At 54.4% G+C, this 24,511-nt stretch overlaps 1 protein-coding gene across 9 annotated transcripts in view; it reads right to left on the bottom strand.

The window, feature by feature from the left end:
• The window catches only part of LOC138721647 (uncharacterized), a 42,260-nt gene continuing 17,749 nt past the window's right edge, over window positions 1–24,511 (bottom strand). For all 9 annotated transcript variants that reach the window (XM_069859005.1, XM_069859007.1, XM_069859004.1 and 6 more), the window contains 5 exons: window positions 3,829–3,941; window positions 2,688–2,778; window positions 2,233–2,354; window positions 1,052–1,359; window positions 1–391 (listed from right to left, as the gene is read on the bottom strand). In XM_069859005.1, the coding sequence (XP_069715106.1) occupies window positions 1,244–1,359; window positions 2,233–2,354; window positions 2,688–2,778; window positions 3,829–3,941 (442 nt within the window). In that variant the 3' untranslated portion in view covers window positions 1–391; window positions 1,052–1,243. The remainder of the gene's footprint in view (window positions 392–1,051; window positions 1,360–2,232; window positions 2,355–2,687; window positions 2,779–3,828; window positions 3,942–24,511) is intronic.

The following is a 24,511-nucleotide window of genomic DNA, read 5'->3' as shown; positions in this document are numbered from 1 at the left end:
TTATTAAGCCACCGAACGTCAATTATCATTGTTAAAAAACTGTACAGATTAAAAGATCCCTTCCATGTTGTAGCTGCTGAGATACAGTGCGTTGAAGCGTATTGGTAACAGTTACACACAATATGCTTTACATAAGCACAGTCCCATCTACCATTTAGATAGAACTGAACTTCTATTAAACTTCTTCAATCTGTCTCATGCAGTAGCAAATTCAGGGACACTCCCATTTCTCAGCAGCGGGACGAGCAGCAAACTCTAAAGGGCGTGTTCCACTGTTTCTTGTCAATCCTCTTCTTGCCATTTTCCCAGCAGTCTTCCCGTCACATTCAGCCACATCTTACGCGTAATCACGAGGCTAAAACTCAAGTCCCATAAAGCTGTCTTAGAGAAACTAAAAAAGAGAGCAGACATAAGAGGAAAGGCTGTGTATCCCCGGGCCAGGACAGGAGGGTTTCGGGGGGACGGGAGGGACACAGGGCGCTGTCCCTCTCCCGGTCCCAGCCTGCATCTCATTGGCCGCAGCCAGCGGGAGGGCAGCGTGCTGCCGTGTCTGTGGTGCGTGTGAGCATGTACGAGGCATAAACATAACAAGCACGTGGCATGTGTGGTGTGAGCGACATGCTGCCTGTGTGTGCAAGGCGTGTGCGTGTCATGTGGATGGGGTGGTTGTGGCATGAGCCGGGCATGTGCACAGCGTGTGCATGGGTGGAGTGGCGTATGCGTGGCATGTGTGTGGTGTGTGCATGGCTAATCCATCATCTTGATGGTGTGTGCTAGCGTGTGCAAGGCATGTAGACGGTGTGTACGCAGCATGTACATAACATGAATATGGTGTGGCATGTTGCTTCTGTGTCCAAGGCATGTGTGTGGCATGTTGCTTCTGTGTGCAAGACTTGTCCGTGGTGTATGAATGGTGTGTACATGGCATTGGCATAACATGGACATGGTGTGTGACACGTTGCTTGCACGTGCAAGGCATGTGCGTGGTGTGTGCATGGAGTGAGTATAGTGTGAGCCTAGAATGCGTATGGCGTGTGCATGGGGCACTCACCTTTGCCTCGAAGCAGAGCCCTGCCTTCAGGTCTTTTCTTCTCCTTCACAAAACCAGGATCGGGAATCGGGTTTCAGTCACCTCCCATGACAGAACCCCCTGGCCGTGTGCAAGTTCTCCCCAGAGAAGCGGCTCTAGTTCCCTTGCCGGCCCCCAACAGAAGGATGCTTGTGACGTCCGTTCTCATCCGTTTCAGCAGTGGAAACTCCTTTGTTCACCAGGCATCAGCGTTTCTCCCCACTTTGAGTCTAGCTGGCCGCTTGCCTCGCTCTGGTTTTCTCGGCCTTGCAGCCCATCCTCGGCCCGCTCTAGAGGGGAAGAGAAAGCGGAGGTCGGCTTTCACACGGCTCCGAGGAGACACACCGCCCGCAGGACACTCTTTACGTAAGCGCGTCACCCATCTCCCATGTGCCCCCTCCCTGCACGAAGGGTGTCTTTGGCACAACAATCCACAGGCAGCAGCAGGGGTTACTGCAGTCGGGGAATTCACAAACTTCCCTTTCTACGGGACCTGGGAGCATACGGAGCCTTCTGCGTTCGCTTGAAGGATGAGATCTGCCCAATTGGGGCAGAGAGAGGCAACAGAAGCCACTTCAGCTGCAGACACCCTCACGCTAAGGAGGCTCCCAGTGCTGCCGGCTCTCGTGTGGCGAGGACGGCCAACACCGCGTCACCTTTCCACCCCTAGAGCTGGTCCCTCTGGCTTAGCAAGCAGATCGGCGGCCCCAGCACACGGCCTCCGCACTGGAAAAATTCAGACCCATGGGACGACCCCACAACAGCTTCCAGCTGAGGATCCCAACAGCGAAGCTACCCGCTTAGTTACACCACCATCCGTCTCCACGCCAAGTGAACATGAACATTCCACCCTTGCGGGGCCCCGAGGTGCCTCTGCAGGCTCGTCAGGGATCCAACCGCCTTCTGAACAGCGTCGGACGGCCTGCGCGCATTCTGCTCGGCCATCGCCTTCCCTGGGGCTTTCACCCAACAGCCATGACGCAACATCGACTCGTGCGTAAGCGCACACGTACACACGTGCAAAGGAACGCTAAAGGGCAACAACACGAGGCCTCGCTCGGCAACGATGCCATGAAGATGGTCCCACAGCCCTTTCGTTTAGCCAGCGGAGAGCAGATAAAGTTCATCCTCCTCCTCCCCCCGTGCCGTGCCAGCTCACTCACCGTTACTCCTCACGACGGGACGGAAGGTGGAAGAATATCGGGCTTTGAAAGAGCAGGGAAGTTCTGCGAGACTTTCGCCAAGTTTTCTGCAGCAAGGACATTCTCTGGACTGGCTTTTTGGGCTGCGAGGAAAGAGAGACGTGCATGATACGTTAAGGAATTTCTAACGCCACCTCGGAATACCATCACGATGCTAACAGAGTCATTTGTCCAGTTACAGGTGACAATCGGAGCTTAAGTAAGAAAACAGACAAAGCCCCCCACCCCCACGCACGATGAACGACGATGTGGTCAACGACAGGACCACGCCACTGGCGCAGAAGCCAGGCCGATACACCGAGCCCTCATCCACAGAGAAACAAACGGAGGAGCCAGAAGCTGCTTCCCGAACCAGGAGTCAGCATCACAAACGTCACCCTCACTCAGGGCTGCAAAGCGGACGTTTCTCCTCTCACCTGAACGGCAACCGCTTCCCTTTCACCCGTGGGCGCCCTCCTCTTCTTCCGCCACGAGTGTATGAGAGAGATGGGAAGGCTCCATAGCGCTCTGCAAAGATGAGGGACCTCTAAGAGGTGCGTCTGCATTTCCCCAAGGTACTTGAGGTACCTTAACTCTACAGTTACCGTTAAAAACGCAACAACTCCCCTTCTGTACCACTGTTACGGGACATAATTTAACACAAACACTAAAAAGAAGGTTGTAGAAGAGAATCAAAGACGCGACCTCCCTCCTGGCACTCTCTACACTAACAACATAAAAGCGCTTTCCAAAGCTCCCCTTCTCCTCCTTTCCCTCTACGCGTGTGTGCAGCGTGCTTGCAGTGTGGCTGGCGTGTCATCTTCATGGTATGTGCTAGCATGTCCATGGCATGTGTATGGTATGTACATGGCCCGTACATAACATACGCATGGAGTGTGTGGCATGCGTGGCATGCTGCCTGCGTGTGGAAGGCGTGTGCGTGACATGTGCTTGACTGTTGTGGCATGAGCCTGGAATGTGCATGGAAGCAGTGCCGTGTGTGTGGAGTGTGTGGCATGTACACAACACATGCACGGCATGCGTGACATGTTGCCTGCGTGTGCAATACATGCGTGCGGTATGTGGTATGTTGCTTGTGTGTGCAAGGTGTGTGCGGGGCAGGTGTGTCATCTTCATGGTGCATTGCTAGCATATGCATTGCCTGTGGATGGCACGTACACAGCATGCACATAACATGCACGTGCCCTGTGTGACATGTTGCGATGTGTACAAGGGCTCTGTGGCGCGTGTGGCATGCCACTTGCATGTTCAAAGCATGTGCACAGGGTGGTTGCAGCGCTAGCCTGGCATGTGCATGGGGGCAGCACAATGTGCATGGGGGGTGAATTGCATGTGTGGGGCGTGGGCCTGGCGTGTGTGTTGCATGTTCATGCTGTGTGGCGTGCACAGGTTCGGCTGGCAAAGCCCCTGGCACCCTAGTATTGTTGTCTCGATCCAGCGTTCACTAAACGCGATGCCGTCACATGCTAACCCAAAGTGGAGAACGCTCCAGCTAGTGCCGTCAACTCAATCGACGGTGATTAGCAAAGAGGAACGAGTCCCGAGAAAGCCACGTACCCGAAAGCTGCTGGCCTGGAGGGCACCGCCACATCACTTCTCCCCCTCTCCCTGAGGAGGGGTCGGGATCCTGCAGGGGCTCTCTCATCGCCAACACTTCTGTCAGATTGTCTCTGCTGACAAAGCAAAAAGAATCACAGAATCACTAAGTTGGAAAGGACTCACGGGGCTATCGAGTCCAACCATTCCCATCAATCACTAAACCACATCCCTCAGCACCTCCTTCACCGGTCCCTTAAGCCCCTCCAGGGAAGGTGACTCAACCCTCTCCCTGGGCAGCCTCTGCCAGTGCCCAATGACCCTTTCTGTGAAAAATTTTTTCCAGAGGCCAGCACCCTCCTCTCCACAACCTCCTTTCAGGGAGTTCTAGAGAGCAATGAGGTCTCTCCTCAGCCTCCTCTTCTCCAGGCTAAACACCCCCAGCTCTCTCAGCCGCTCCTCATAAGACCTGCTCTCCAGCCCCCTCACCAGCTTTGTTGCTCTTCTCTGGACTCGTTCCAGAGCCTCAACATCTTTCTTGTGGTGAGGGACCCAGAACTGAACACAGCATTCGAGTAGCGGTCTCACCAGTGCCGAGTACAGAGGGCACTTACTTCCTTACTATTAAAGACCGAGGCAAAGAAGGCATTAAGTACCTCAGCCTTGCCCTCATCCCCTGTCACGGTTGTTCCTTCTGCACCCAATAGGAACTGAACGCTCTCCCTAGTCCTCCTTTTATTGTTAATGTATTTATAGGAAGATTTTCTGTTATCTTTCACAGACTTAGCCAATCTGATTTCTAGTTGGGCCTCAGCCCCCCTCATTTTTTCCCTGCACGATCTCACTTCCTCCCTGTAGTTCACCCAAGATGCCTGTCCCTTCTTCCAAAGCTCATAGACCCTCCTCTTCTTTTTGATGTCTCTCAAGATCTCCCTAGTCAACCAAGCTGGTTTTCTCCCCTGCCGGCTCCTTTTCCGGAGCATGGCGATGGCTTGCTGCTGAGCTGCTAGGATTTCCTTTTTGAAGAGCTCCCAGCCCTCGTGGGCTCCCCTGCCCTTAAGGACTCTCTCCCACAGAACTTTGCCAACCAGCCTTCTGAACGGTCCAAAGTCTGCCCTCTGGAAGTTTAATGTGACTGTTGTGCTAATCTCCCTCTTCACCTCACCTAGAACTGAAAACCCCATCATCTCGTGATCGCTTTGTCCCAGGTGTCCTCCTACCACATCCCCCACAGGCCTTCTCTGTTCATGAACAGCGGGTCCACGAGGGCACCTTCCCCTGTCAGTTCACTCACCAGCCGTGTGAGGAAGTTGTCTCCCACGCACTCCAGGAACCTCCTAGGCTGCTTCCTCTCCCTGTATTGTACTTCCAGCAGATATCTGGAAGATTGAAGTCTCCCACGAGGACCAGAGGGAGCGATCTTGAGACTATCCCCAGTTGTTGATAGAAGAGCTTATCAGCTGCTTCTTCTCGGCTGGCTGGTCTGTAACAGACTCCATCGCAACATCAGCCTTCTTGTGGGCTCCCCTGATTTCAACCCACGGGCACTCAGTCCCCTCCTCCCCATAATCCTGTATCAAAGCAAAAGGAACGAGCTGTTAGGGAAAAAGACTCCAAGTAACCGTGCTTGAAATGACCCCCCCTGCCCCTGCAGCTCTCGCCACCGCGCATGACACCCCAAAAAAGCGACACCCCCCCCCGCTCTCTCTAGACCGACAACACAAAAGCGCTTTCCAAACCTCCCTTTTCCGCTCCTTCCCCTCTTACCCACCTCCTTCTCTCCCCCCTTCTCCTCCCATTGTGCCCCATCCTCCCCCCCTGCTTTCCCCCTCTCTCCCCTCCTTCCCTTCCCCCGCTCCCTCCTCCCCCTCCCGAGCGGGGATCTCCCCCGCGGGGCCGCACGCCGAGCGCAGACGCAGCCCCGAAGGCCCCGACCGCCCCTGAGCCCGAGCCGGCCCCGGGAGGGCCGCGGCTCACGGACAGCGAGCCCGGAGCGGCGCCGCCGGCCACAGAGCGCTCCCCCGCGCCTCTCCGGGCGCCTCTGACTCACCCGACCCGGCCCCGTTCGAGCCGCTCCCGACCTGGGGGGGGACACGGGGGCCCTGGGGGCGCTGTCCCTGCCCCAGCCCGCACCCCGTTGGCCGCAGTGGCGGCGGGCGGGAGGGCAGCGGAGAGCAGAGCCGAGCCGTCCCGAACGGCGCCGCGCGGAGCCGACAGCAGCCGACAGCAGCCGAGCGGATCCGAGCCGCTCTGCGAACCGCCCCGCTCCCCGCCCGGCTCGCCCGCCCCTGGGGGCCGTCCCGTTCCCCCGCCCCGGGCTGCAGTACCGCTCCGCGGCCACGGCGCGGCAGCACTTGGCACACCCCATTCATTTCTTAGGGCATCGAAGGGCTGTGAGTTCCGCGCTCTGATTGGTTCTTTCTGGATTCCACTTTGCTTGTGCCGTGTTCTGATTGGCTGTGCGATCCAAGCTCTGACTGGTCAATTCTCGATGCCACTTTGCTAGCGCTGTCTTCTGATTGGCTGTGCTTTCCGCGCTCTGATTGGTCACTTCTCAATCCCAATTCGCCAGCGGTATCTTCTGATTGGCTGCATTGACCGCGCTGTGATTAGTCGTTTCTTGATCCCACCTTGCCTGTGCCATGTTCTGATTGGCTGTAGATACCGCGCTCTGACTGGTCGCTTCTCGATCCTACTCTGTCTGTGCCGCGTTCTGATTGGTTTTGGCCCTTTTATGGTCATATTGCCCTGTGACAGCTATTGTCCCGGTTTGCCCTTATAGTCTCAATTTCCTTTTTAACGGTCAATCTATCCTTTTATGGCAATTGGCCAAGTTTGCCCTTGTATGATCAATTTGCCCTTTTATTTTCAATTTGCCCTTTTATTGCACTTTGCCCTTTTATGATTTATTTGTCCTTTTATGGCAATTTGCCCTGTTTGTCTTATATGGTAAATTTGCCATTTTATGAGCAGTTTTCCCATTTGCTTTATACGCTCAACTTGCCCTTATACTGTTAATGTCACCTTTTATGCCAATTGGCCCAGTTTTCCCTTATATGGTCAATTTGCTCTTTTAGGGCAATTAAAGTAGTTTGCCCTTACACGGTCAATGACAGGGACCCTGTGCGCCCGCCCAATCCCCCCGGCTGCAGTACCGCTACGCGGCCACGGCACGGCAGCACTGAGTCCCCCCGTTCGCCCTGAGCGCAGGGATTCCTCCCCCGGCCGCGCTGCCGCCGCTGATTGGCCGCCGCGCTCCGAGCGGCTCAGCCAACGGGGGGAGGAAGCCGGGGGGAGGCGCGGCCTTTGAAAGCCGACGGGGCGGGGAGGGGGGGAGGATCTTGAACCCCTCGCTGTGTTTTGCGGAATCAAACTCTATAACTCAGGGTGCGCGGGGGCGGGGTTGGGGCACCAGTGTCGTTCCATGTCCTGTTGTTCTGTGTTTCCATGTCGTTCCGTGTCGCTCCTTATCGCCTTTTATGTTGAATTTGCCCTTTTATAGTCAAGTTGCCTTTTTATGGATATTGGCCCCGTTTGCCTTTATACGGTCAATTTTCCCTTTATGGTAAATTTGCCCTTTTATGGTCAATTTTCCCTTCTATGGTCGCTTAGCCCTGTTCTGGTCAATTGGCGGTTACCTCACTCAAGATGGCGGCGGGCCCATCCGCCTTCCTCCCAGTGTCCTCACTCAAGATGGCGTCGTGACTTCCGTTTCCCTCCTCATGCCCTCACTAAATATGGCGGCGACACCGAGACGCCATGCCCTCACTCAGGATGGCGGCGAGACCCCCGTGCACTCACTAAAGATGGCGGCGAAACCGACACACCGTTACCTCACTCAAGATTGCGGCAGGCCCACCCGCCTCCATCCCCGTGACCTCACTCAATATGGGGGCGATACTGACACGCCGTGCCCTCACTCAATATTCCGGCGACACCGACACGCCATGCCCTCACTCAAGATGGCGGCGGACCCGCCAGAGTCCGTCGCCGTGCCCTCACTCAAGATGGCGTCAACACCGACACGCCGTGCCCTCACTCAAGATGACGGCGACACCGACACGCCGTGCCCTCACTCAAGATGGCGTCAACACCGACACGCCGTGCCCTCACTCAAGATGGCGGCGACACCGACACGCCGTGCCCTCACTCAAGATGGCTGCGACACCGACACGCCGTGCCCTCACTCAAGATGGCGGCGACACCGACACGCCGTGCCCTCACTCAAGATGGCGGCGACACCGACACGCCCTGCTCTCACTCCAGATGGCGGCGGGCCCACCTCGAGTCTCTCACCGTCTCTTCACTCAGGAGTTTTCGGTAATTCGCCCAGTTCACCCTTTTAAGGCGTTTTCCCAGTTTGCCTTATATGGTCGATTTGCCCTTAGAGGGTCAGTTCGCCCTTCTATTGTTTTGGGGAATCACCCTCTCTCACTCTGTTAAGGGTTAGGAAGCAGGTGTGTGTGATGTGCGGGCATATGAGACGGGGGAAAAGCTCGAAAAACTTAGAGGGCTTCGCTCACTGAAATAGGCACTGTCTGCCAGCAAAGGCCTCCAAGACCCTGGATGGTGATAAGGGAGGAGCTCAGTCACTGATAAGGGGAAGCCGAGTGCCTCCTGCTCTGCGGACTCGGAGCTCGACCAGGACGAGAAGGCGCCTGCGCACAGACTGGGCTCACGGACGATTCACGAGGAAGATGGAGGCGACTTCAGCCCTGAGCCCCACACCACGACACTGCGCTTGTGCAAGGACGGGAGAAGCTTCTCCAATCTAATTATAATAAGAAACAGGGAAAGGTCATGAAGATGTAACAGGCGCTTACGAATAGGCCCGTCTTTACACTATAACTATCTGCTTGTCAGACCATACGGCGTGTGAGTTAGGAGGATTAGCCCCTCGCACCCACCGGCGAATAAACACATACCTGCTTTATAACCCTTAACGGAGTTATAGAGTTTGATTCATTATCCATTCCCTCCAGTTATACAATTGTTTCGGTTACTCCCTGTGTGAAATTCTATGTGAGGATGTCCTGCAGAAGCCAGAACCAAACCGAGGGCGTTTTCCAAGCAACACACAGCAACTCCAGCTGAGAGAGACACGATGTGGACAGGGCTGGCAGTGCCCTCTGCGCTAACTTGCATAAACCTCACTGCATCCCAACGTGAAAACCAGCTCACCCTGCACAGTGGCTCCATTAAGTACCTTTACGGAGCAGAGATTGCCAATTGTATTTAACTGTGCCAAGCCACGTGATGGTTTTGGAACAACTTCTAGAAACGGCAGAGACCGAGTTAGGGCTGAGCTCTATTTACAGTAAAATTGTAGCAGTTTTGTTCGGCATTACAGTCTGAAATAAAATACATAAAATATGAAAAAAAACCCAGCTTGGCTAGGAAGAGGCAAGCTAACACTTTTTTTGGGCATTTCATCAAAAAGTTCTGGGCAAACATAATTTTCAACTGCTTACGACACAAACCCCAAATTAAACAAACCACCTCTGGCAAAAACCGTAACAGCTATCGCTAAAACTACACTGGAAATCTGGAAATCTTATTTAGGCTGAGCCTAAATCCTTAGGACCCCAATAGATTAAAGAAAAAAAAAGCTAAAAAAAAAATTCCCTACTTCTACTAATAAAACAAGAACCAATAAAGACAACATTGACTGCAAACGTTTGTGGTAACATTTCTCTGAAGCTGCCACATGGCAAACCAGTTACCAGTTACCAAAAGCATTACCTGAAACTCACAGAAGAAACAATGACTGGAGGCTCAAATGCACCATGAAGAAAACCACACGACTGTTCAAAACCCAGCAAAGAAAGGAAGAAAGGCAGGCTTCTGTAGCCCCTTCCTTCACTGAAAGCTCCAGCTGCAGGTGAGAGCCAGCTCTAAATCAAGAGGCCTTTTAAGGGGCAAACTCCTCACCTGTACCTAGTTGCTGACCACAGGTGTGGCACAGACTTAACCAACCCAACTATGACCTTCAAAGGTTTTGAACAAGACCCACCCTTTTAACAGCAAAACTATAGCATCCCACTTAGGATGGGTAATAAGAAATTACTCCTAAGTATAAAATGTTGGTGGTTTACTGAAAGTTCAATGTATGACAGCCAGGCTTGATTGAAATGACATAAAATTATAGATGTTATTAAGCCACCAAACATCAATTACCATTGTTAAAAAACTGTACAGATTAAAAGATCCCTTCCATGTTCTGGCTGCTGAGATACAGTGCGTGGAAGCATATTGGTTACAGTTACACACAATATGCTTTACATAAGCACAGTCCCAACTAGCATTTAGGTAGAACTGAACTTCTATTAAACTTCTTCAATCTGTCTCATGCAGTAGCAAATTCAGGGACACTCCCATATCTCAGCAGCGGGACGAGCAGCAAACTCTAAAGGGCGTGTTCCACTGTTTGTCGATCCTCTTCTTGCCATTTTCCCAGCAGTCTTCCCATCACATTCAGCCACACCTTATGCACAGTCATGAGGCTAAAACTCAAGTCCAATAAAGCTGTCTTAGAGAAACTAAAAAAGAGAGCAAACATAAGAGGAAAGGCTGTGTATCCCCACCCTCCCCCCGGGCCAGGACAGGAGGGTTTCGAGGGGACGGGAGGGACACGGGGCGCTGTCCCTCTCCCAGTCCCAGCCCATTGGCCGCAGCCAGCGGGAGGGCAGCGTGCTGCCGTGTCTGTGGTGCGTGTGAGCATGTACGAGGCATAAACAGAACAAGCACATGGGGTGTGTGGCGTGTGTGACATGGTGCTTGTGTGTTCGAGGCGTGTGTGTGTCATGTGGATGTGGTGGTTGTGGCATGAGCCTGGCATGTGCACAGCGTGTGCATGGGCGCAGTGGCGTACGCAAGGCTTGTGCATGGCGTATGCATAGCGTGAGCATAGCGTGAGCCTAGAATGTGTATGGCGTGTGCATGGGGCACTCACCTTTGCCTCGAAGCAGAGCCCTGCCTTCAGGTCTCACAGCCCTTTCTTCTCCTTCACAAAACCAGGATCGGGAATCAGGTTTCAGTCACCTCCCACAACAGAACCATCCGGCCATGTGCAAGTTCTCCCCAGAGAAGCGGCTCTAGTCCCCTTGCCGGCCCCCAACAGAAGGATGCTCGCGACGTCTGTTCTCATCCGTTTCAGCAGTGGAAACTCCTTTGTTCACCAGGCATCAGCGTTTCTCCCCACTTTGAGTCTAGCTGGCCGCTTGCCTCGCTCTGGTTTTCTCGGCCTTGCAGCCCATCCTCAGCCCGCTCTAGAGGGGAAGAGAAAGCGGAGGTCGGCTTTCACACGGCTCCGAGGAGACACACCACCCGCAGGACACTCTTTACGTAAGCGCGCGTCACCCATCTCCCACGTGCCCCCTCCCTGCACGAAGGGTGTCTTTGGCACAACAACCCACAGGCAGCAGCAGGGGTTACTGCAGTCGGGGAATCCACAAACTTCCCTTTCTACGGGACCTGGGAGCATACGGAGCCGTCTGCGTTCCCTTGAAGGATGAGATCTGCCCAATTCGGGTAGAGAGAGGCAACAGAAGCCACTTCAGCTGCAGACACCCTCATGCTAAGGAGGCTCCCGGTGCTGCCAGCTCTCGTGTGGCGAGGACGGCCAACGCCACGTCACCTTTCCACCCCTAGAGCTGGTCCCTCTGGCTTAGCAAGCAGATCGGCGGTCCCAGCACACGGCCTCCGCACTGGAAAAATTCAGACCCACGGAATGACCCCACAACAGCTTCCAGCTGCAGATCCCAACAGCGAAGCTACCCGCTTAGTTACACCACCATCCGTCTCCACGCAAAGTGAACATGAACGTTCCACCCTTGCGGGGCCCTGAGGTGCCTCTGCAGGCTCGTCGGGGATCCAACCGCCTTCTGAACAGCGTCGGACGGCCTGCGCGCATTCTGCTCGGCCATCGCCTTCCCCGGGGCTTTCACGCGACAGCCCTAACACAACATCAACTCGTGCATAAGTGCACACGTACACACGTGCAAAGGAACGCTAAAGGGCAACAACACGAGGCCTCGCTCGGCAACGATGCCATGAAGATGGTCCCACAGCCCTTTCGTTTAGCCAGCGGAGAGCGGATAAAGTTCATCCTCCTCCTCCCTCCGTGCCGTGCCAGCTCACTCACCGTTACTCCTCACGACGGGATGGAAGATGGAAGAATACCGGGCTTTGAAAAAGCAGGGGAGTTCTGGGAGACTTTTGCCAGGTTTTCTGCAGCAAAGACATTCTCTGGACTGGCTTTTTGGGCTGCGAGGAAAGAGAGACGTGCCTGATACGTTAAGGAATTTCTAACGCCACCTCGAATACCATCACGATGCTAACAGAGTCATTTGTCCAGTTACAGGTGACAATAGGAGCTTAAGTACAAAAACAGAAAAAGCCCCCCACCCCCACGCACGATGAACGACGATGTGGTCAACGACAGGACCACGCCACTGGCGCAGAAGCCGGGCCGATACACCGAGCCCTCATCCACAGAGAAACAAACGGAGGAGTCGGAAGCTGCTTCCAGAACCAGGAGTCAGCATCACAAACGTCACCCTCGCTCAGAGCTGCAAAGCAGACGTTTCTCCTCTCACCTGAATGGCAACCGCTTCCGTTTCACCCGTGGGCGCCCTCCTCTTCTGCCGCCGCGAGTGTATGAGAGAGATGGGAAGGCTCCATAGCGCTCTGCAAAGATGAGGGACCTCTAAGAGGTGCGTCTGCATTTCCCCAAGGCACTTGAGGTACCTTAACTCTACAGTTACCGTTAAGAACGCAACAACTCCCCTTCCGTACCACTGTTACGGGACATAGTTTAACACAAATACTATAAAGAAGTCTAAAAAGATGTTAAGCCTCAAAATAGGTGAGAAGGCTGAACAGGTATTCTGTGTAACTGGAAACAGAGAAATGTCTGAACCGAGAGGATCTGCAGCAAGCGTAACGGATGTTGCACAGTTATAAACCCTGTGACACGGAAGGGTTTTAAATGCAAAGAAGCCTGGTTATAGAAATGAATCAAAGAAGCGACCTCCCTCCTGGCACTCTCTACACTAACATAAAAGCGCTTTCCAAAGCTCTCCTTCTCCTCCTTTCCCTCTTCACGTGTGTGCAGCGTGCTTGCAGTGTGTCTGGCGTGTGCGTGGCATGTGCCTGGCTGGCGCGTCATCTTCGTGGCATGTGCTAGCATGTCCATGGCGTGTGTATGGTATGTACATGGCCCGTACATAACATATGCATGGAGTGTGTGGCATGCCTGGCACGTTGCCTGCATGTGGAAGGCGTGTGCGTGACATGTGCTTGACTGTTGTGGCATGAGCCTGGAAGCAGTGGCGTGTGTGTGGAGTGTGTGGCATGTACACAACACATGCATGGCATGCGTGGCACGTTGCCTGTGTGTGCAATAGATGTCTGTGGTATGTTGCTTGCGTGTGCAAGGTGTGTGCCTGGCTGGTGTGTCATCTTCATGGTGTGTTGCTAGCATATGCATTGCCTGTGGATGGCACGTACACAGCATGCACATAACATGCGCATGGCCTGTGTGACACGTTGCGATGTGTACAAGGGCTCTGTGGCGTGTGTGGCATGCCACTTGCATGTTCGAAGCATGTGCACGGGGTGGTTGCAGCGCTAGCCTGGCATGTGCATGGGGGCAGCACAATGTGCGTGGGGGGTGAATTGCATGTGTGGGGTGTGGGCCTGGCATGTGTGTGCCATGTTCATGCTGTGAGGCGTGCACAGGGTCGGCTGGCAAAGCCCCTGGCACCCTAGTATTGTTGACTCGATCCAGCGTTCACTAAACGTCACATACTAACCCAAAGTGGAGAACACTCCAGCTAGTGCCGTCAACTCGATCGACGGTGATTAGCAAAGAGGAATGAGCCCTGAGAAAGCCACGTACCCGAACGCTGCTGGCCTGGAGGGCACCGCCACGTCACTTCTCCCCGTCTCCCTGAGGAGGGGTCAGGATCCCACAGGGGCTCTCTCATCGCCAACACTTCCATCAGATTGTCTCTGCTGACAAACCAAAAAGAATCATAGAATCACTAAGTTGGAAAGGACCCACGGGACTATCGAGTCCAACCATTCCCATCAACCACTAAACCACGTCCCTCAGCACCTCATCCACCTGTCCCTTAAGCCCCTCCAGGGAAGGGGACTCAACCCCCTCCCTGGGCAGCCTCTGCCAGTGCCCAATGACCCTTGCTGTGAAAAATTTTTTCCAGAGGCCAGCACCCTCCTCTCCACAACCTCCTTTCAGGGAGTTCTCGAGAGCAATGAGGTCTCCCCTCAGCCTCCTCTTCTCCAGGCTAAACACCCCCAGCTCTCTCAGCCGCTCCTCATAAGGCCTGTTCTCCAGCCCCCTCACCAGCTTTGTTGCTCTTCTCTGGACTCGTTCCAGAGCCTCAACATCTTTCTTGTGGTGAGGGGCCCAGAACTGAACACAGGAGTCGAGGAGCGGTCTCACCAGTGCCGAGTACAGAGGGCACTTACTTCCTTACTATTAAAGACTGAGGCAAAGAAGGCACTAAGTACCTCAGCCTTGCCCTCATCCCCTGTCACTGCTGTCCCTTCTGCACCCAATAGGAACTGAACACTCTCCCTAGTCCTCCTTTTATTGTTAATGTATTTATAGAAAGATTTTCTGTTATCTTTCACAGACTTAGCCGATTTGATTTCTAGTTGGGCCTTAGTCCCCCTCATTTTTCCTCTGCACGATCTCACTTCCTCCCTGTAGTTCACCCAAGATGCCTGTCCCTTCTTCCAAAGCTCATAGACCCTCCTCTTCTTTTTGATGTCTCTCAAGATCTCCCTAGTCAACCAAGCCGGTTTTCTCCCCTGCCGGCTCCTTTTCCGGAGCATGGCGATGGCTTGCTGCTGAGCTGCTAGGATTTCCTTTTTGAAGAGCTCCCAGCCCTCGTGGGCTCCCTTGCCCTTAAGGACTGTCTCCCACGGGACTTTCCCAACCAGCCTTCTGAACGGTCCAAAGTCTGCCCTCTGGAAGTTTAATGTGACTGTTGTGCTAATCTCCCTCTTCACCTCACCTAGAACTGAAAACCCCATCATCTCGTGATCGCTTTGTCCCAGGCGTCCTCCTACCACATCCCCCACAGGCCTTCTCTGTTCATGAACAGCGGGTCCACGAGGGCACCTTCCCCTGTCAGTTCACTCACCAGCTGTGTGAGGAAGTTGTCTCCCACGCACTCCAGGAACCTCCTAGGCTGCTTCCTCTCCCTGTATTGTACTTCCAGCAGATATCTGGAAGATTGAAGTCTCCCACGAGGCCCAGAGGGAGCAATCTTGAGACTATCCTCAGTTGTTGATAGAAGAGCTCATCAGCTGCTTCTTCTCGGCTGGCTGGTCTGTAACAGACTCCATCACAACATCAGCCTTCTTGTGGGCTCCCCTGATTTCAACCCACGGGCACTCAGTCCCCTCCTCCCCATAATCCTGTATCAAAGCAAAAGGAACGAGCTGTTAGGGCAAAAGACTCCAAGTAACCGTGGTTGAAATGAACCCCCCCTGCCCCTGCAGCTCTCGCCACCGCGCACGACACCCCAAAAAAGCGACACCCCCCCCGCTCTCTCTAGACCGACGACACAAAAGCGCTTTCCAAACCTCCCTTTCCGCTCCTTCCCCTCCTCCCCACCTCCTTCTCTGCCCCCTTCTCCTCCCATTGTGCCCCATCCTCCCCCCCTGCTTTCCCCCTCTCTCCCCTCCTTCCCTTCCCCCGCTCCCTCCTCCCCCTCCCGAGCGGGGATCTCCCCCGCGGGGCCGCACGCCGAGCGCAGACGCAGCCCCGAAGGCCCCGACCGCCCCTGAGCTCGAACCACCCGCCCGCGCTCCGCCTCGGCCCGCCCCCCGGGCGCTCTCCCGGCGCTGATTGGCCGCCGCTCGCTGAGTGACGCGCGGCGCAGCCAATGGGAGCGCTCTGTGCGGGGCCCTGCCCAGGGGCAGCCGAGCGCCGCCGCACCGAGCCGAGCGCTGCAGAAACACGTGGAGCCGGGGCACGCGAGGCTGTCAGGGGACACAGGGGACGCGGGCACCCCGGGCAGGGACAGGGGCACACGGGGCTCGGGGAGAACGGGGTGGGGGCACGGGGGCCCTGGGGGCGCTGGCCCTCTCCCAGCCCCAGCCCGCACCCCGTTGGCCGCAGCCGGCGGCGGGCGGGAGGGCAGCGAAGAGCAGAGCCGAGCCGTCCCGAACGGCGCCGCGCGGAGCCGACAGCAGCCGAGCGGATCCGAGCCGCTCTGCGAACCGCCCCGCTCCCCGCCCGGCTCGCCCGACCCTGGGGGCCGTCCCGTTCCCCCGCCCCGGGCTGCAGTACCGCTCCGCGGCCACGGCGCGGCAGCACTTGGCACACCCCATTCATTTCTTAGGGCATCGAAGGGCTGTGAGTTCCGCGCTCTCATTGGTTCTTTCTGGATTCCACTTTGCTTGTGCCGCGTTCTGATTGGCTGTGCGTTCCAAGCTCTGACTGGTCGATTCTCGATGCCACTTTGCTAGCGCTGTCTTCTGATTGGCTGTGCTTTCCACGCTCTGATTGGTCACTTCTCAATCCCAATTCACCAGCGGTATCTTCTGATTGGCTGCATTGACCGCGCTCTGATTGGTCGCTTCTCGATCCTGCTCTGCCTGTGCCGCGTTCGGATTGGTTTGGGCCCTTTTATGGTCATATTGCCCTGTGACGGCAATTGTCCCAGTTTGCCCTTATAGTCTCAATTTCCTTTTTAACGGTCAATCTATCCTTTTATGGCAATTGGCCAAGTTTGCCCTTGTATGATCAATTTGCCCTTTTATTTTCAATTTGCCCTTTTATTGCAATTTGCCCTTTCATGGCAATTTGCCCTGTTTATCTTATATGGTAAATTTGCCATTTCAAGAGCAATTTTGCCAGTTTTCCTTATATGCTCAACTTGCCCTTATACTGTTAATGTCACCTTTTATGCCAATTGGCCCAGTTTTCCCTTATATGGTCAATTTGCTCTTTTATGGCAATTAAAGTAGTTTGCCCTTACACGGTCAATGACAGGGACCCTGTGCGCCCGCCCAATCCCCCCCGCCTGCAGTACCGCTCCGCGGCCACGGCGCGGCAGCACTGAGTCCCCCCGTTCTCCCCGAGCGCAGGGATCCCGCCCCCGGCCGCGCTGCCGCCGCTGATTGGCCGCCGCGCTCCGAGTGACGAGCGGCTCAGCCAACGGGGGGAGGAAGCCGGGGGGAGGCGCGGCCTTTGAAAGCCGACGGGGCGGGGAGTGGGGGAGGATCTTTAACCCCTCGCTGTGTTTTGCGGATCAAACTCTATAACTCAGGGTGCGCGGGGGGGGTTGAGGCACGAGTGTCGTTCCGTGTTGTGTTGTTCCGTGTTTCCATGTCGTTCCGTGTCGCTCCTTATCGCCTTATATGGCGAATTTGCCCTTTTATAGTCAAGTTGCCTTTTTATGGATATTGGCCCCGTTTGCCTTTATGCGGTCAATTTTCCTTTTATGGTAAATTTGCCCTTTTATGGTCATTTTTCCCTTCTATGGTCACTTTGCCCTGTTATGTTCAATTGGCGGTTGCCTCACTCAAGATGGCGGCGGGCCCATCCGCCTTCCTCCCAGTGTCCTCACTCAAGATGGCGTCGTGACCTCCCGTTTCCCTCGTCGTGCCCTCACTAAATATGGCGGCGACACCGACACGCCATGCCCTCACTCAGGACAGCGGCGAGACCCCCGTGCCCTCACTAAAGATGGCGGCGAAACCGACACGCCGTTACCTCACTGAAGATTGCGGCGGGCCCGCCCGTCTCCATCCCCGCGCCCTCACTCAATATGGCGGCAATACCGACACTGCGTGTACTCACTCAAGAAGGTAGCGACACCGACACGCCATGCCCTCAGTCAAGATGGCGGCGAGACCCTCCCCTGCCCTCACTAAAGGTGGCGACCAGATTTCTATTTTTCCCTTTGCCCTTACTAAAGATGGCGTCGAAACCGACATGCCTTTCCTCATTCAAGATGGCGGCGGGAACCGTGCCCTCCCTCAGGAGGGCGGTGGCACTGGAACGCCGAGGTCTCACTAAAGATAGCGGTTGGTCTGCCAGTCTCCCTCCCCCGTGCCCTCGAGATTGCGGAGAATATAACACGCCGTGCCCTCACTGAAGATAATGGCAAGCCCCCCCGTCTCTCTCCCCGTGCCCTCACTCAAGATGGCGGCGCACCCTCCCGTATCAATCACCAAGCCCTCACTCAAGATGGCGGCGACACAAACACGCCATACCCACACACATATGGCGGCGAGCCCGCGCATTCTCACTCGCCCGTAACCTCACGCAAGATGGCGGCAGTACCGTCGTGCCCTCACTCAAGATGGGGGCGACGCCGACACGCCCTGCCCTCACTCAAGATGGCGGCGACGCCGAGACGCCCTGCCCTCACTCAAGATGGCGGCGAGCCCGCGCATTCTCACTCCCCTATGCCCTCACTCAAGATGGCGGCAGTCCCCTCCTGCCCTTACTCAAGATGGCGGCGACACCGACACGCCCTGCCCTCACTCAAGATGGCGGCGGGCCAGCCCCGAGTCTGTCACCGTCTCTTCACTCAAGAGTTTTCGGTAATTTGCTCAGTTCGCCCTTTTAAGGCGTTTTTCCGGTTTGCCTTATATGGTCGATTTGCCCTTAGAGAGTCAGTTCGCCCTCCTATTGTTTCTGCTAAGGGTTAGGAAGCAGGTGTGTGTGATGTGCGGGCATATGAGACGGGGGAAAAGCTCGAAAAACTTAGAGGGCTTCACTCACTGAAATAGGCACTGTCTGCTAGCAAAGGCCTCCAAGACCCTGGATGGTGATAAGGGAGGAGCTCAGTCACTGACAAGGGGAAGCCGAGTGCCTCCTGCTCTGCAGACTCGGAGCTCGACCAGGACGAGGAGGCGCCTGCGCACAGACTGGGCTCACAGACGATTCACGAGGAAGATGGAGGCGACTTCAGCCCTGAGCCCCAGACCACGACCCTGCGCCTGCGCAAGGACGGGAGAAGCTTCTCCAATCTAATTATAATAAGAAACAGGGAAAGGTCATGAAGATGTAACAGGCGCTTACGAATAGGCCCGTCTTTACACTATAACTATCTGCTTGTCAGACCATACGGTGTGTGAGTTAGGAGGATTAGCCCCTCGCACCCGCCGGCGAATAAACACATACCTGTTTTATAACCCTTAACGGAGTTATAGAGTTTGATTCATTATCCATTCCCTCCAGTTATACAATTGTTTCGGTTACTCCCTGTGTGAAATTCTATGTGAGGATGTACTGCAGAAGCCAGAACCAAACCGAGGGCGTTTTCCAAGCAACACACAGCAACTCCAGCTGAGAGAGACACGATGTGGACAGGGCTGGCAGTGCCCTCTGCGCTAACTCGCATAAACCTCACTGCATCCCAATGTGAAAACCAGTTCACCCTGCACAGTGGCTCCATTAAGTACCTTTACGGAGCAGAGACTGCCAATTGTATTTAACTGTGCCAAGCCACAGGACGGGTTTGGAACAACTTCTAGAAACGGCAGAGACCGAGTTAGGGCTGAGCTCTATTTACAGTAAAATTGTAGCAGTTTTGTTCGGCATTACAGTCTGAAATAAAATACATAAAATATGAAAAAAAAACCAGCTTGGCTAGGAAGAGGCAAGCTAACAGTTTTCTTGGGCATTTCGTCAAAAAGTTCTGGGCAAACATAGTTTTCAACTGCTTACGACACAAACCCCAAATTAAACAAACCACCTCTGGGAAAAACGGTAACAGATATCGCTAAAACTACACTGGAAATCTGGAAATCTTATTTAGGCTGAGCCTAAATCCTTAGGGCCCCAATAGATTAAAGAAAAAAAAAGCTAAAAAAAAAATCCCTACTTCTACTAATAAAACAAGAACAAAGAAAGACGACATTGACTGCAAACGTTTGTGGTAACATTTCTCTGAAGCTGCCACATTGCAAACCAGTTTTACTCTAAGACTAAAAAGCAAACCCACAAGCAAAAGCATTACCTGAAACTCACAGAAGAAACAATGACTGGAGGCTCAAATGCACCACAAAGAAAACCACTCAACTGTTCAAAACCCAGCAAAGAAAGGAAGAAAGGCAGGCTTCTGTAGCCCCTTCCTTCACTGAATGCTCGAGCTGCAGGGGAGAGCCAGCTCTAAATCAAGAGGCCTTTTAAGGGGCAAACTCCTCACCTGTACCTAACTGCTGACCACAGGTGTGGCACAGACTTAACCAACCCAACTATGACCTTCAGAGGTTTTTGAACAAGACCCACCCTTTTAACAGCAAAACTATAGCATCCCCCTTAGGATGGGTAATAAGAAATTACTCCTAAGGATAAAATGTTGGTGGTTTAATGAAAGTTCAATGTATGACAGCCAGGCTTAATTGAAATGACATAAAATTATAGATGTTATTAAGCCACCAAACATCAATTATCATTGTTAAAAATCTGTACAGATTAAAAGATTCCTTCCAGTGTTTCTTGTCGATCTTCTTCTTGCCATTTTCCCAGCAGTCTTCCCATCACATTCAGCCACGTCTTATCCACAGTCATGAGGCTAAAACTCAAGTCCAATAAAGCTGTCTTAGAGAAACTAAAAAGAGAGCAGACATAAGAGGAAAGGCTGTGTATCCCCACCCTCCCCCTGGGCCAGGACAGGAGGGTTTCGGGGGGACGGGAGGGACACGGGGCGCTGTCCCTCTCCCGGTCCCAGCCTGCATCTCATTGGCCGCAGCCAGCGGGAGGGCAGCGTGCTGCCGTGTCTATGGTGTGTGTGAGCATGTACGAGGCATAAACATAACAAGCACATGGCATGTGTGGCGTGTGTGACATGTTCCTTGTGTGTGCAAGGCGTGTGTGTGTCATGTGGATGAGGTGGTTGTGGCATGAGCCTGGCATGTGCACAGCGTGTGCATGGGCGCAGTGGTGTACGCAAAGCTTGTGCATGGCGTATGCATAGGGTGAGCATAGCGTGAACCTAGAATGTGTATGGCGTGTGCATGGGGCACTCACCTTTGCCTCGAAGCAGAGCCCTGCCTTCAGGTCTCACAGCCCTTTCTTCTCCTTCACGAAGCCAGGATCGGGTATCGGGTTTCAGTCACCTCCCATGACACAACCCCCCGGCCGTGTGCAAGTTCTCCCCAGAGAAGCGGTTCCCTTGCCGGCCCCCAACAGAAGGACGCTCGCGACATCTGTTCTCATCCGTGTCAGCAGTGGAAACTCCTTTGTTCACCAGGCATCAGTGTTTCTCCCCACTTTGAGTCTAGGTGGCCGCTTGCCTCGCTCTGGTTTTCTCGGCCTTGCAGCCCATCCTCAGCCCGCTCTAGAGGGGAAGAGAAAGCGGAGGTCGGCTTTCACACGGCTCCGAGGAGACACACCACCCGCAGGACACTCTTTACGTAAGCGCGTCACCCATCTCCCATGTGCCCCCTCCCTGCACGAAGGGTGTCTTTGGCACAACAATCCACAGGCAGCAGCAGGGGTTACTGCAGTCGGGGAATTCACAAACTTCCCTTTCTATGGGACCTGGGAGCATACGGAGCCTTCTGCGTTCGCTTGAAGGATGAGATCTGCCCAATCTGAGCAGAGAGAGGTAACAGAAGCCACTTCAGCTGCAGACACCCTCACGCTAAGTAGGCCCCCGGTGCTGCCGGCTCTCGTGTGGCGAGGACGGCCAACACCGCGTCACCTTTGCACCCCTAGAGCTGGTCCCTCTGGCTTAGCAAGCAGATCGGCGGTCCCAGCACACGGCCTCCGCACTGGAAAAATTCAGACCCACAGGACGACCCCACAACAGCTTCCAGCTGCAGATCCCAACAGCGAAGCTACCCGCTCAGTTACACCACCATCCGTCTCCACGCCTTATGAACATGAATGTTTCACCCTTGTGGGGCCCTGAGGTGCCTCTGCAGGCTCGTCAGGGATCCAACCGCCTTCTGAACAGCGTCGGACGGCCTGCGCGCATTCTGCTCGGCCATCGCCTTCCCCGGGGCTTTCACCCAACAGCCGTGACGCAACATCAACTCGTGCGTAAGCGCACACGTACACACGTGCAAAGGAACGCTAAAGGGCAACAACACGAGGCCTCGCTCGGCAACGATGCCATGAAGATGGTTCCACAGCCCTTTCGTTTAGCCAGCAGAGAGCAGATAAAGTTCATCCTCCTTCTCCCCCCGTGCCGTGCCAGCTCACTCACCGTTACTCCTCACGACGGGATGGAAGATGGAAGAATACCGGGCTTTGAAAAAGCAGGGGAGTTCTGCGAGACTTTTGCCAGGTTTTCTGCAGCAAGGACATTCTCTGGACTGGCTTTTTGGGCTGTGAGGTAAGAGAGACGTGCACGATACGTTAAGGAATTTCTAACGCCACCTCGGAATACCATCACGATGCTAACAGAGTCATTTGTCCAGTTACAGGTGACAATCGGAGCTTAAGTAAGAAAACAGATAAAGCCCCCCACCCCCACGCACGATGAACGACGATGTGGTCAACGACAGGACCACGCCACTGGCGCAGAAGCCGGGCCGATACACCGAGCCCTCATTCACAGAGAAACAAACGGAGGAGCCAGAAACTGCTTCCCGAACCAGGAGTCAGCATCACAAACGTCACCCTTGCTCAGAGCTGCAAAGCGGACGTTACTCCTCTCACCTGAATGGCAACCGCTTCCCTTTCACCCGTGGGCGCCCTCCTCTTCTTCCGCCGCGAGCGTATGAGAGAGATGGGAAGGCTCCACAGCGCTCTGCAAAGATGAGGGACCTCTAAGAGGTGCGTCTGCATTTCCCCAAGGCACTTGAGGTACCTTAACTCTACAGTTACCATTAAAAACGCAACAACTCCCCTTCCGTACCACTGTTACGGGACATAGTTTAACACAAACACTAAAAAGAAGTCTAAAAAGACCTTAAGCCTCAAAATAGATGAGAAGGCTAAACAGGTATTCTGTGTAACTGGAAACAGAGAAATGTCTGAACCGAGAGGATCTGCAACAAGCGTAACGGATGTTGCACCGTTGTAAACCCTGTGACACGGAAGGGTTTTAAATGCAAAGAAGCCTGGTTGTAGAAGAGAATCAAAGAAGCGACCTCCCTCCTGGCACTCTCTACACTAACAACATAAAAGCGCTTTCCAAAGCTCCCCTTCTCCTCCTTTCCCTCTTCGCGTGTGTGCGGCGTGCTTGCAGTGTGTCTGGCGTGTGCGCGGCGTGTGCCTGGCTGGCGCGTCATCTTCATGGTATGTGCTAGCGTGTGCATGGCGTGTGTATGGTATGTACATGGCCCGTACATAATATACGCATGGAGTGTGTGGCATGCCTGGCATGTTGCCTGCATGTGGAAGGCGTGTGCGCGACATGTGCTTGACTGTTGTGGCATGAGCCTGGAATGTGCATGGAAGCAATGGCCTGTGTGTGGAGTGTGTGGCACGTACACAACACATGCAGGGCACGCGTGGCATGTTGCCTGCGTGTGCAATACATGCGTGTGGTACGTGGTATGTTGCTTGTGTGTGCAAGCTGTGTGCGTGGCTGGTGTGTCATCTTCATGGTGCATTGCTAGCATATGCATTGCCTGTGGATGGCATGTACACAGCATGCACATAACATGCGCATGGCCTGTGTGACATGTTGCGATGTGTACAAGGGCTCTGTGGCGTGTGTGACATGCCACTTGCATGTTCAAAGCACGTGCATGGGGTGGTTGTGGCACTAGCCTGGCACGTGCATGGGGGCAGCACAATGTGCGTGGGGGGTGAATTGCATGTGTGGGGCGTGGGCCTGGCGTGTGTGTGGCATGTTCATGCTGGGTGGCGTGCACAGGTTCGGCCTGCGAAGCCCCTGCCACCCTAGTATTGTTGTCTCGATCCAGCGTTCACTAAACGCGATGCCGTCACATGCTAACCCAAAGCGGAGAACGCTCCAGCTAGTGCCGTCAACTTGATCAACAGTGATTAACAAAGAGTAATGAGTCCCGAGAAAGCCACATACCCAAATCCTGCTGGCTTGGAGGGCACCAGCACGTCGCTTCTTCCTCTCTCCCTGAGGAGGCGTCGGGATCCCACAGAAGCTCTCTCATCGTCAATACTTCTGTCAGATTGTCTCTGCTGACAAAGCAAAAAGAATCATAGAAGCATAGAATCCATAGGTTGGAAAGGACCCACTGGATCATTGAGTCCAACCATTCCCATCAACCACTAAACGATGCCCCTCAGCACCTCATCCACCCGTCCTTTAAACATCTGCAGGGAAGGTGACTCAACCTCCTCCCTGGGCAGCCTCTGCCAGTGCCCAATGACCCTTTCCGTGTAATATTTTATCCTGATGTTCAGCCTGAACTTCCCCTGGTGGAGCTTGAGGCCATTCCCTCTCGTCCTGTCCCCTGTCACCTGGGAGAAGAGCCCAGCTCCCTCCTCTCCACAATCTCCCTTCAGGTAGTTGTAGAGAGCAATAAGGTCTCCCCTCAGTCTCCTCTTCTCCAGGCTAAACAACCTCAGCTTAGTGTCATCCACAAACTTGCTAAGGGTGCACTCAACCCCTTCATCCAGGTCATTGATAAAGACATTGAACAGGGCTGGACCCAGCACTGAGCCCTGGGGAACCCCACTTGTCTCTGGCCTCCAGCTGGAGTTAACTCCATTTCCCACCACTCTCTGAGCCCGACCATCCAACCAGTTTTCCACCTAGGACAGTGTGCG

The sequence above is a fragment of the Phaenicophaeus curvirostris genome, chromosome 5 (assembly GCF_032191515.1).
Source record: "Phaenicophaeus curvirostris isolate KB17595 chromosome 5, BPBGC_Pcur_1.0, whole genome shotgun sequence".
Classification (NCBI taxonomy): domain Eukaryota; kingdom Metazoa; phylum Chordata; class Aves; order Cuculiformes; family Cuculidae; genus Phaenicophaeus; species Phaenicophaeus curvirostris.
The sequence above is the reverse complement of the archived record's forward strand: the minus strand, read 5'-3'. Positions and strand labels throughout refer to the sequence as shown.